The following is a 12133-nucleotide window of genomic DNA, read 5'->3' as shown; positions in this document are numbered from 1 at the left end:
TAAAGTTTCATTTTCGCTTATATTGGGTGATGATTTTTTTTAAGCCAAAAGTGTAGAAGTTCACATTTCGAAAAATACGGATGTGGATCGTTTACAAGTTAGTTTTATTTAAAATATGTCATGGGCTCAAGTATCGCACGTATACGATACATATATATATATATATATATATATATATATATATATATATATATATCGGGGATCTTCCGGAAAACGATCTCCTTATTTTCCGGAAGAGGGACAGGACCACATATATATTATTCTTTTTTTTACTATGCATATATATTATTCTTAAGCAGTTTATACCGAGTATTTGTCTTGGTTTAATTAAAAATATTTTTAAAAACAAATTTTCAAGTGGCTTCCGAAAAAAGAAATTCAAGTGGCTGCGGACGGTGAAAGTCGGGTCTGTCAAGAGTACGAACTGGGTCTGCAAATTAGGGTTTGGAAAACACTCTGAGAAAAGAACAGATGGAAATCGAGGTGGTGGGACGGCACGCCTTACTCTTCGACGACGACGCCATGGCGGCGTTCGTGAATTCAAGCGACGCACTGGTTGATTGGAATTCTATTCCCATCGATCGTTACGACGTTCGTCACCTCCTTTCTTCTCCTCCTCCTCCCAGACGCCGCCATCATCATCATCATGTTGTTGACTCTTTTGAATCTGACCTCGATCAGGAACGTTATCTCGATCTCTCTCTTCACCAACAGCAAGGTCAGCTTCCTATTCCTTTCATTCAGATCCCAAACTAACTCTATTTACCCTTGTCACACCTTTAATTTTGTTGTCGATGTGGCTGTTATACTCAATATCTTTGTTGCCAACAATTATGTCCGATTAATTGTATTTGTTCGTGTTTACGGTTGCTAAATGTTTTTATTCGGAGCTTTTTTTTTTATGATGAATTATGCCTCGAAAGTTGAATTGATGGTGAGAGACGAGTAGCTGATTATTGATTTGGAAGTTCTGTTATGGAGACATTTAGGTTTAAATGTACTGTATTGGTGTACTGTGAGACCTCGATTGATTGGTTACACGTTACTTAATTGGATTCAAAACATTTATAAGTGTGATCAAACAGGAGATAAAGTTATTAACAAGAGGCATTGTGAATATCCCACACAAGTAATTTATATTAATAATGGTGATACATGATATTTAATCTTGAGCCGGATTGTTTGAAGTGAATATTTGGTTTTTTCCTGTCACCATTCTCGGCAGTGCTTCATGCCTGAGACTCACCAAATTCTTAATTATATGCAGAACCAGATGATGAAATGAAACCAGTTGATACTGGCGGATACAATGCTGTTGGATTCTCTTATGGAAACAATGAGGAGTCTGCCGTTCCTAAGACTTTTGACTCTGGATTGGGATCATCTTCGTTTTGTCCTCCATTCCCTGTCCCTGTGGACTTAGCCATAGTAAGTTAAAGCTCTTCAATGTTCTATACATTATTCATCATGTTTTGACCTGAGTATTATTGTAGTTCACTGCTTGTACTTACCCTATGTGGCCAAATGATATATGTCTAAGGTACATATGTTATTCTAAGGCTTACAATGTCTAAGTTTTCAGATGCTCGGAGCAGGACGCTGTTCACGTGACCTAAGGTAGCCAATCACAGGCACCTTGTTCAAGGGCCGTGCAGGTGGGATTAGGATTATTTAGATTTTCATTACTTCGGTCAGGAAACACCACCTTATCTAATTGAGAGCTTATGGGATGAGATCTGTCTTCATGTAGTTTGTTATTTTGTCGTTATGGTTATCTTAATATATGTGAGAATCGTTGGCTTATATTAAATTAATAGTAAGATCTTTTGTTTCATTTTGTTTCTTTTATATTGGTGATTTCCACCCGTTTTAATTGGAATCTTCTTTCACTTGTTTTTTTAGCCTCCTACAGAGAAGTTGCATCATATTATTGCAAGGACTGCAATATATGTCAGCAAACACGGAGCACAATCAGAGATCGTTCTGAGGGTGAAACAGGGAGATAACCCAACTTTTGGGTTCTTGATGCCCGGCCATCATCTTCATTCTTACTTCAGGTTTCTTGTTGATCATTCAGAAGTTCTCCATTCTGATGCTGGAGAAAAGCCTCAAATTGATAAGATATCTAATACTGAACCTGGGGTTGGAGGTGGAGCGTTGTCGCTGCTTGGTTCATTGTATGGGTTTGGGGAGGATGAAGATGGTGCAGTTGAGCATGCCGTAACATCTGAAGAAAAAGCCTCTGACGGAGCTATCACTGACCATATTTCTGAGAAAACAGTATCGCCCAAGAGTTTTTCTAATTATGCAGTTTTAAATCGTTCAGTAAATTCTCAAGATAAGGTTCCAGCTAAGCCTAAAGATAAAATCTTTGTGCTTAAAAGGAATACTCTTACAAGTGGATTGAAGGCTGGAGGTGGTAGTGGCACAAGAAAAGTAGGGGAGTCCTCTGGTTTACACTCTGCCACTACGGACAAGTTGCGGTCTTCTTCTGTGGCACCTACGTCGATGATTGAGCCTCCATCTGAAATGAAGAAAATGATTGCTAAGATTGTGGAGTTTATCTTGAAGAACGGGAAGCAATTTGAGGCAGTACTCATTGAACAGGATAGTGAACATGGTAGATTTCCATTTCTTTTGCCATCGAGCCAGTACTATCAATACTATCTACAAGTACTCCAAGAAGCTCAGAAGGTGCGTACTCTGATATCTGTCATAACATTGTGATTGAACTATGATGTGCTGTTCTAAGCTAGTTTAATTGTTTTCAAAAATAATGAAGAAACTACAAGCTTAAGTTTGTGATTATTAGTCCAGGCATCATATACTTTTAGTTTTAGATTTGGATTAATATCCTATAGATACAGGAATTTATAGGAGATTTTTAGCATCTATAGTTAATATCTATAGGCATTAGCATAGAGAATATGTTTTAAAGTACATTTTCTCTTGCTTTATGCATCTGTCTTTGTATTAAGCATTTTTTTGGTTTTTTAATACGGGATCTTGATAGTAACCTATTCTTAGAAAATGTCCTTAGATATATAATATATTAGCCTAAAACAACCTATCCGGGTGTAAATTTATAAGAATATGATCTTCAGTAGTCAGAAGTTCACTCGATCGAAACTAGAACTGAATTTAGTCTAGTATCTAGTAGCATGTTGATTTTTCTTTGTGTCTTTTTGTTCCTTCAATATTTATTTTAATCGGTGATATTTTTCTTTTTGGAATTGTGGAAGAGTTTAAAACTGGATGTATCCTGACTTGTCTGTAGCTTTGAATTGTAGGAACTCATTATCGAATGGTTTCTTCTGATCATTCCGAATTCCTTTTTCCCATTTAAATTTGCGGTCTCTATGTAATACAACTAGGCTTGAATGTTCCCTATTCTGAGAGGATAACTGTTTCTTCCTGCGTTTGTATATTTTAATGTCATAATCACATTTGGTTCTGAATGATATGTCTTCCACCTTGTTTGGAAAAGGTGAAATGATGTTTTGTTCCTTCGTAACCAGATACCTGAAATTTGCTAGTGATTTTAATAACCATAGAATTTGTCATTTCCTCCTAGTTTGATGTTGGTTTGCCATTTTCTGCAGTCAAAAGTTTCTGGGAGGGCCTCATTGAATGAAAATGATGGTTTGGGATTGCATGGGTCAAGTAAGAAGACTATAGTCTCCAAGGGAAGTGGCTCTTCTACCTTGGAATCTGCTGAATGTGACATTCCATTTGATTCTGAAAGGAAAGAGAAATTCAAGATGTTTATTGGCAAGTCAAAGAATGATGGTCTAGACCCACCAGAGAAGGCCAGTCAGCAACAATCAGAAGTCGGTGTAGATGCTGCTGCTGCAGCAGTTATTCTTCAGGCTGCAACAAGAGGCATTAGGAAACCTAATTTGGATTTCCTTTCAAGGTCTTCCTTGAACAGGAAAGATGACAGTAGCGAGCATGTTTCTAGTTTGGGCAGTCTCCCTTTATCTCAACCTCAGAGTGTTAGTGAGAAATCTGGGCAAAATGGATCCAGGTGTTCTGTCCCTGTTGTCAAAGAGAATGCAAAGACCTCAGCTATTGGAGCAGCTGGTGAGTCTGGTTCTCTTGAGGCACAGTTGACCAGAGAGCAGAAGCTGAAGGCTGAGAGATTGAGGCGCGCAAAAATGTTTGTTGCCATGATAAAAAGTGGCTCTGCCACCCAGATTAAACCGGAATCATCTCGTGGTACTTCATTAGAGCCCAGCCATGCTGGTGCTGATACTGAGAATAACCATCCAGTTGCAGCCAAAGAACGGGCAGGTAGCCCGTTAGAGATTGATGCTACAGAGAGTATTGAATCATCTGCAAACAAATTTTCCACTGATGAATATAATGAACGAAAAGCAAGGAGGAAGTACCGGTCAAACTCTGGTAAACATGAAGCTGCTAAAGTTGACACTGGTGACGAGGAAGATGAAGTGGTGCATAAGCACTCTAGAAAGAAGCACCGAAAAGAGGAAAAAGGTGTGGATGATAGAGATATCAAACACCCAAGAAAGCGACACACCAGTCATGCTTCAGAAGATTATGTTTCTGAGCAAGAAGACCATCTTGAAAAGTATTACAGATATTCCAGGAAGCATCGCAGGTCTCGTAGGTCTTCACACGACAGAGATGAAAAAGACGAGATAGAACATGAAGATGAAAGGGATCACAAATATTCCAGGAAGCATCACAGGTCCTCAAGTGACGAATATGAAGATGAAAGGAAGCATGACAAGTCCCGTAGGTCTTCACACGACGGAGATGAAAAAGACGAGGTAGAACATGATGATGAAAGGGATCACAGATATTCCAGGAAGCATAACAGGTCTTACAAGTCCTCAAATGACGAAGAAGAAGAGGAACATGAAGACAGGCGCTCCAGGAAGAAACATCGATCCCATCAGTCTTCACATCGTAGTAGACATCACAGTAGTAGAGATTCTCACGGGCACAAACATAGGAAGAGGCATCATACTCCTTCGAAGGACAAAGAAAGTCGGCGTCGAGATAGGCATAATATTAATCCTGAGGAAGAAAATGTACATAGTATTGGATATGATGGGCTTAATGGGAAGGTACCTCGATCTGAACGAGAAGATCTGGAGGAGGGAGAGATCAGTGCCAAAGTCTCGGATCAGTCGAGAGGAAGTGCAGGTGGTAGAGAACCTTCTGTTGACGTGTCAAGTTCATTCCAAGATCAGAGGAGTTCGTCTCAGCCACTGGAACCCACTGAGGTCCCTAATGATCTCAGAGCTAAAATTCGAGCAATGTTATTGGAAACTTTGTGAAGCATAGTAGTACGAATTCCTCATTTATGTAACAATATACGTGCCGAAAGGTCGTTGGTTCACTTTTTTTTTTGTTGTGATTTTTTTTGCAAATCGTTTTGTATTTGCTCTTTTAAAGCTTGATATAGGTCCAGACTCTAGAACTAGCTGAAGTCCAAACACAAGCTTGTGAGTGCGAGCTATCGTTCCAAAGTTGACATTGTCTTGCCAAATCAAAGTCTATTGGAAATTTGCCACTGAATCAGCGCCTGCCAAGTCTATTCTGTATTAACTACATTATAGGTTTACCCAAAATTGTCAGTCTTTGTATTAAAGTTGCCGCTTGTTAGATGTTTACTTGCACCTTGAGCTTGTTTGAATGTTTTCATATTTACTTGCACCTTATGCTTGTTTTGATTTTGTCATGACTCGTACCTATAATGGTTGCTTTATCATTTTCCATCAATCGACTGAACATATTCAATGTTTTGATTGCCTTACATTTCTTGTATTCGTAGTTATCATGTACTTGGCCTGTATGTATATTGTTGCGCAAACTTAGGCGCGACAATCTTTGTTTGGCCAATGGATAAATTAAGTGGGTTGATAATTGATGATAGTATTGTATCCACTTTATAACCTTTTGCGTACCACCAATTTTCTTACCCCCCATTCTTTATATTTTTTTGCTAGTTAAACAAACTCACACACCCAACTTGTCTTTGACAAGGTTGGAACCTTTGACATGCTGTAAAGGGAGTGAGGTAGAAATCGCTATACCAATAGCTGTTGAGTATCCTTAATATTTCTCATGATAATAAACCGGAATGAATTTATTCTCCAATTCTGGAAACAGCTATGTAGAACTATTTCTATGTGAGTCCTTGTATCAAGGATTAATTTTCAGATTTCGTGTCAAGCTAAGCAGAGGCAATCATCTCTTGTTAGATTGTGTTATTATCATTGATAATTCCAGAGGTGCTAGACATGGTTAGCTAGCTGGATCACTGGAATACCAACAGCTACCATGTTGTTAGCATTACAAGAGATGCAAACTACATTGTAAACCAAACATTGTATTGTTCACCGACGATTATATGTACGGTTAACACTTGGTAGATGAACCGGTAACAAATAGTTGTTCATCTTATTGCTAATTTAGTACTAGTTGACTTGACATTTCAAATCAGACCCAGGTAATTAACCTCAAAGCCTTTGTTTAAACGCGCCTACGCCGCAAAAATTAATTAGCCTTATTGCCGCCTACTAATCATGGCACATGCTCACGTGTCTTCATGTGGTTGGCTTTATTCCAACCTAAGCAACCGTCCAGCTGTAAACCTCTCTCCTTTTGCCACGTGGTGATCCCTCTTTACTCAAGTATTCTCTCTGATTTTTAAGTGAAATACAAACAAACAGCATTACAAAGAAGTAACTTAAAGACATCTACAAGAAAGATTCTCTGTACAGAGACAGTCAAGTGTGTATATAAAGACACAGACGTTTCAGACCTTTTACAAATATTTGCAACAATTTGCTAAATTCCGAATCATTTACACATTCATATAATCTCATCAAACATTTAATATATTCTCAATGGAATGGAATAGGGGTCCGATCATCGGCAGAGGCTCCTCTGCTGCAGTCTACGTCGCCACGATATCTTCGGGGGATCTCATTGCAGTGAAATCGACCGAGCTATGTAGCTCTAGCTTCTTGCAAAGGGAGCAGAATTTTCTTTCACAAATGAACTCTCCACATATAGTCAAGTACTTGGGTTATGATGTTAACTTTGAAAATAACAAGCCCATGTACAATATTTTCTTGGAGTATTTATCTGGTGGTACACTTTCTGATGTGATCAAGAAGCAAGGAGGTTCACTTGATGAGTCTATGATCCAAGTTTACACGAACCAAATTTTACACGGTTTGGATTATCTTCACTCTAATAATTTTGTGCATTGCGATATCAAAGGCCAGAATATTTTGTTAGGAAAAGATGGTGTTAAGATTGCTGATTTGGGATGTGCTACTTTATTAAAAAATGGAGTTGCTGCCACATCAGTATTTTCTGGCACGCCTGTGTTTATGGCTCCTGAAGTTGCACGTGGCGAAGAGCAGGGGTTTGCGGCTGATATATGGTCTCTTGGATGCACGATTATTGAGATGGCAACAGGGTCAAACCCTTGGCCAGCGTTGGATCATCCGTTATCAGCAATTCATAAAATTGCTTTTTCTGGTGAATTACCAGAATTTCCAAACCATTTATCGGAGAATGCCAGAGATTTTTTGAGCAAGTGTTTGAAGAGGAATCCTAAAGAACGTTGGACAGCCAAGCAACTTCTTAGTCATGAGTTTCTTGTTGAGTTGGCTTTTGATTTTGACAAAGTGGAGAATTCCAATAAGAAATCGCCAACTAGTGTATTGGATTTAGGCTTCTGGGATTCTGTACAAGTCTCGGAGCCTTCTTTTCATTCATCCGAATTCATTTACTCATCAGATTATTCAGCACAAGAGAGAATCAAAGGATTGATTGCATCTGAAGTCTTGCCAGAATGGACAAATGACGAAGATTGGGTAACCGTTAGAACTAATCCAGCGGAAAACAGTGCACACGTTTCTCAACAAAATTGTGGTAATGGTATTGATTGGATTCACATGGAATTGTTTGATCTTGCATCTTTGAATGAAGAAGAGTCTGAAAGTTGTGTAGATATTCAGGATATGTCGCTACTAGTTTCATCTGTTGTTGAAGTGATCACTAACATTGACACTTGTGTGAGGACAGATTCGAAGTTGTCACTTGTAATAGATGTTAATGTATCACAAATTTCAAATCTTGAAAGACAAATTAATGAAAACATTTTCTTGTTGATTATGAACCTTGCTGTCAGCATGCATTTTTTGCTAAATATTTTTATCTTCATTTTTTACTGGTGGTTTTCTAAGTTAGATGGCTCCATTTTACTAATAGATATTAGAGGTCTTCATCTTGTCCATAAATACATTTTTTTTGTTCTTAATGATCGGAAGTACAGAAATGTAATACGTAAACTCGTCTCAGACTTCAAAGAATTTGTGTTCGAGCCTTAAATTTATTTTCATCTCAACATCCAAAAAGTTTTACAGACTTATTTACATCATTAGTAAGAAGGGTTTTTTTGGTTGTATTCGGTATTCATCAACATGATCTATAAAATCTCATAAACTTATTTAAATCATCCGTAAGCCTTAAAATACTAATATAAGATATAAGTTTCTGTGAAAGCCATTTCTCTAATATCTTAAAATTTTATAATTAGTCATTAACATGATATCAGAGTCTAAACTGAGGAGAATTCACGTTCGACTCTCAAATTTCTCACAATTTGTTATGGTTATGATTACAAATTTATGTTTTACAGATGAATGCCCGCAATTCATTATTCAACTTATAAATGAACTGAGAGGGGTTAATAGAATACTAATATATATAAGATGATGATCAGATTTTTTTTTTTTTTTTTAATATGATGAAGTCTTGGAGGACTAGTGGGGCTTGTTAACGAGCCAAATAGCAAGTTACCAAGCGTCCCCGGGCATGAGTAAACAAACACATGACAAGACCCATCTGGGCATTAGGAACTTTAATTGTTTGTTAGTGTGAACATAAACGACTTTATGAGGTACAAGCGTACAGCTGAACCTACGCTAATGCTTTCAAATATGAACTGGAATGGGTCAGTTGTTATTATGGGGGTAGTATGACTTTACTCTTTCCTGTTTATATAAGAGAGCATTAACCCGAGTAGTATTATGTTTGGAACAAAGTCAACTCTACTTGCAGATTACTTTTCCATGTTTACAATACATTCGAGATGAAGAACATACACAAAGTCAACTGACTGCTGAATTGTACTTCCATCTTATATTTTTTCTTACAAAACAAGTCAAATAAACCTTTTCTGTTCGTTCAAATTATTCCAAATTAAAAAAAAAAATTACCTGAAAAGAAAGTGGATACACAAAAACGATCAGCATATTAGTTAAATTTGTTCAAATAAACTTTGTTGCTGTCTCGAAAGATTTAATTTCCGGTTCGGCCGCTACGGTAACATATGCTACTTGAGTTGAGCATATTCACTGAATTGGCCAAAGAAACGAGTGAATTGACTAAATTCAGATACCAAAGGTTGCGGCACGAACAAAGTCAAATCAACTAAAGGCAACCCCTTTACTCTAATGAACGGCTAAACTAGCTAGTAGGACTTGTAAACAAAGTCAACTAATTATAAATTGCCAATAATAAAAAGGGTTGTTAAGGGGCTAGCTGAAGACACCAAGGCCATATTTGTTTCATGGGATTATAATCTTGGGATAATAATTCGGGGATAACTAATACCATCAAAATTAGTCCTATGGATTAAATAATTATATCCTAAGTTTGTTTGAAAGTATTAAGTGTATGATTGGAATATAATCCTTTAAAACTTTATGTTATGTTTGTTTTGTGGGATAGTACTTGATATTGAAATATAGTCCTTTAAATTTTCCAATCCTATGTTTGTTTCATATGAGATAACAATAAGCGGATTATAATCTTTTAAAAAATGACTTGTAGAAGGGGATAAAACAATAACTTCTCCCACCAAGCATTAGATGGGATTATAATCTTATCCTCTACTCTAACAAAACAAACACGGGATATGATAATTTAAAAGATTATAATTCTTGGATAACCCTTCACTAATTTTTTAGAAAACAAATATGGAATTGAAAAATTTAAAAGCTTATAATCATATCCCCTATTTAATACCATTAAACAAACATGGCCAAGCGTAAGTTATTCTAAGAATTAATCATTGTCGGTCCACTTTGGAGGATAGTGCATTGGGGTTGTTTGTTAGACTGCAGTGCCTGGTTTCGATGACTAGTCTTTCTCATCACCGACTCCAAGTATCTCCACTTGGCCTACATGTGTCGCTGTGTGCATATCAGAGCTGGCCATTCACGGTCTACCCACACAAGGGCCTCGTTCGTTAACTTTGTCCACACATAGTAAGACTTAATCCTTTTCTTCTTTTAATATTAACTTTTAATCCCACAAAATATTTATGATTTAACATCTTACGTCTAGAATGATAGGTACTTTCAAGAGCGCTAGATAATATATGCGACCACATAAAAACTGAATATTAGGTGTTCAGTTTATTGTCAACAAGATAAGAAAATGTCAATTATGTTTAGCGCAAAAAAAAATGTCAGTTATATTGGCACGACCATATTCAGAAACAACTTACATCAGTTCCAATTCGAGGAGTCAAGGCATGTCAGTTAGGGGAAAGAGAAAGAGGGGCGAACGCTTAGTAAACATGCATACTTTAAATTTCAACTGTGATATAAATATAATATATTTTCTTAAATCATAAGTTATAAATTATTTAAGAATATAAGTGTCTGAATAATCCCATCTTCAATATTATTCCACGGAACTTTGGTATATATATAGATGAATATATTAGCACGGTATATTGTATTGTTGAAAAAGTTGAAAGCCCCGCCTTGTATCACCGTATTATAAAAAATTAAAAACATACAAATAAGGAAAAAATATTTTATTAAACTATATAAATAACATTTGCATATTAAACAAAGAACGTATAAATAAGTGACACGTAGACAATTTAGAAACAAATATATTATCTTTTGGTGTATATATAGTTTTTTAAAAACTTATTTAGCAAGACATGCCTTATTACAAAATTTATAAATTAACAAAAATAGGAAAGATGAAAATATGAAGAATTTCTTTAATTACCGAATGTTTACATTTTGAATTGAAGCAAATTTTTAAATTGAAGCAAATTTTTAGGAGAATCATGAAGTATTTCTTTAATTTAATGGGGACTTGTCGTTTACATTTTGACTTGAAGAGGATTTTTAGGAGAAATTTGAAGAATTTTTTTAATTACCAGAGACTTTTCGTTTATATTTTGACTTGAGGAGAAATTTTTGGTGAATATAAAATAATTGAGATTTCTTCTATTCAGTAATTCAAAATTTAAGAAAATTAAAAAAAATAAGGTGTGATGATATGAGAGGCGGCACCTCACCGTACTCGTTTTATACTTCATATAAACATTAGTCGACAAAGTCGCGTTTCACAGCAGACTAATTATTTATTTTCTTAAATAATATAATACATATTAATTATTAAAAAAATTAGAAAATATATATAAGTTTATATAAATTAGACAAAAAATACGATATAAAATATTGTTTAATTAATACAATTTATATCATCTTTTCTTGGCCGACACCCGCTGTAAATTTCATGAATTCCAAACTTCGGATTGTTATGAAACTTCGGATTTTAATACAAGTTTGTATTACCTTTTATTGGGTAGATATATGTTATAAATTTCAATCATATTTGATTTCCCGAAGCTGGAACTTGGGATATGAATATGAATATATATATATATATATATAAATATATACTACACGGTTATTTTTATCATTATATATATGTAAATTATAATTTTAGTATGTTATTAGTGGGATTTGGACCTTATAACCCTTTGAATAATATTTTTTAAAATTTTATCTAACAGTTCTTATTAATTTACTCTTTAATTAAATATTTGTTTTAAATTTGAATCCGAAGTATATTTAATTATATAATATATGATAAAGATAAAAATAACTAAAATTTTGAAATCTAATTTCTATTTAAATTTTAAAATAAGCTTTTTATTATACGTTTTATGTATTGATTTAGATTTTCTTTCCCTTTAAATTTTAGGTTAAGTCGGATTTTGGTTTTTTCACAAATTTGAATATTTTTTCTATTTCAAATATGTAAGTTG

General features: G+C 35.4%; 2 protein-coding genes across 4 annotated transcripts; both read left to right on the top strand.

Annotated features, from left to right (window-relative positions):
• The first annotated feature begins 342 nt into the window (after positions 1-342).
• Positions 343-5702, top strand: LOC141685313 (uncharacterized). 3 transcript variants are annotated; one of them, XM_074490422.1, is made up of 4 exons: positions 343-718; positions 1274-1428; positions 1903-2694; positions 3603-5702. In XM_074490422.1, the coding sequence occupies exons 1-4, from the start codon at positions 472-474 to the stop codon at positions 5304-5306; spliced, it is 2898 nt and encodes a 965-aa protein (XP_074346523.1). In that variant the 5' UTR covers positions 343-471; the 3' UTR covers positions 5307-5702. The 3 variants fall into 3 exon arrangements, with proteins under 3 accessions (XP_074346523.1, XP_074346522.1, XP_074346524.1); XM_074490421.1 differs by having other exon boundaries at positions 1268-1428; XM_074490423.1 differs by lacking the exons at positions 343-718; positions 1274-1428 and adding an exon at positions 1433-1655.
• Positions 5703-6504: 802 nt separating this feature from the next.
• LOC141685471 (mitogen-activated protein kinase kinase kinase 18-like) lies at positions 6505-8378 on the top strand. Its single transcript, XM_074490566.1, has one exon. The coding sequence runs from the start codon at positions 6882-6884 to the stop codon at positions 8376-8378; it is 1497 nt and encodes a 498-aa protein (XP_074346667.1). The 5' UTR covers positions 6505-6881.
• Positions 8379-12133: the final 3755 nt, after the last annotated feature.

This window comes from Apium graveolens, chromosome 9, assembly GCF_009905375.1.
Source record: "Apium graveolens cultivar Ventura chromosome 9, ASM990537v1, whole genome shotgun sequence".
NCBI lineage: Eukaryota > Viridiplantae > Streptophyta > Magnoliopsida > Apiales > Apiaceae > Apium > Apium graveolens.
The sequence above is the reverse complement of the archived record's forward strand: the minus strand, read 5'-3'. Positions and strand labels throughout refer to the sequence as shown.

Coding starts and splice junctions, on each gene's coding strand:
- LOC141685471 (XM_074490566.1), top strand. CDS start 6,882: ATGGAATGGAATAGGGGTCCGATCATCGGCAGAGGCTCCTCTGCTGCA.
- LOC141685313 (XM_074490421.1), top strand. CDS start 472: ATGGAAATCGAGGTGGTGGGACGGCACGCCTTACTCTTCGACGACGAC. Junction 719..1,267: donor CTCTCTTCACCAACAGCAAG/GTCAGCTTCCTA, acceptor AATTATATGCAG/AACCAGATGATGAAATGAAA. Junction 1,429..1,902: donor TCCCTGTGGACTTAGCCATA/GTAAGTTAAAGC, acceptor TTGTTTTTTTAG/CCTCCTACAGAGAAGTTGCA.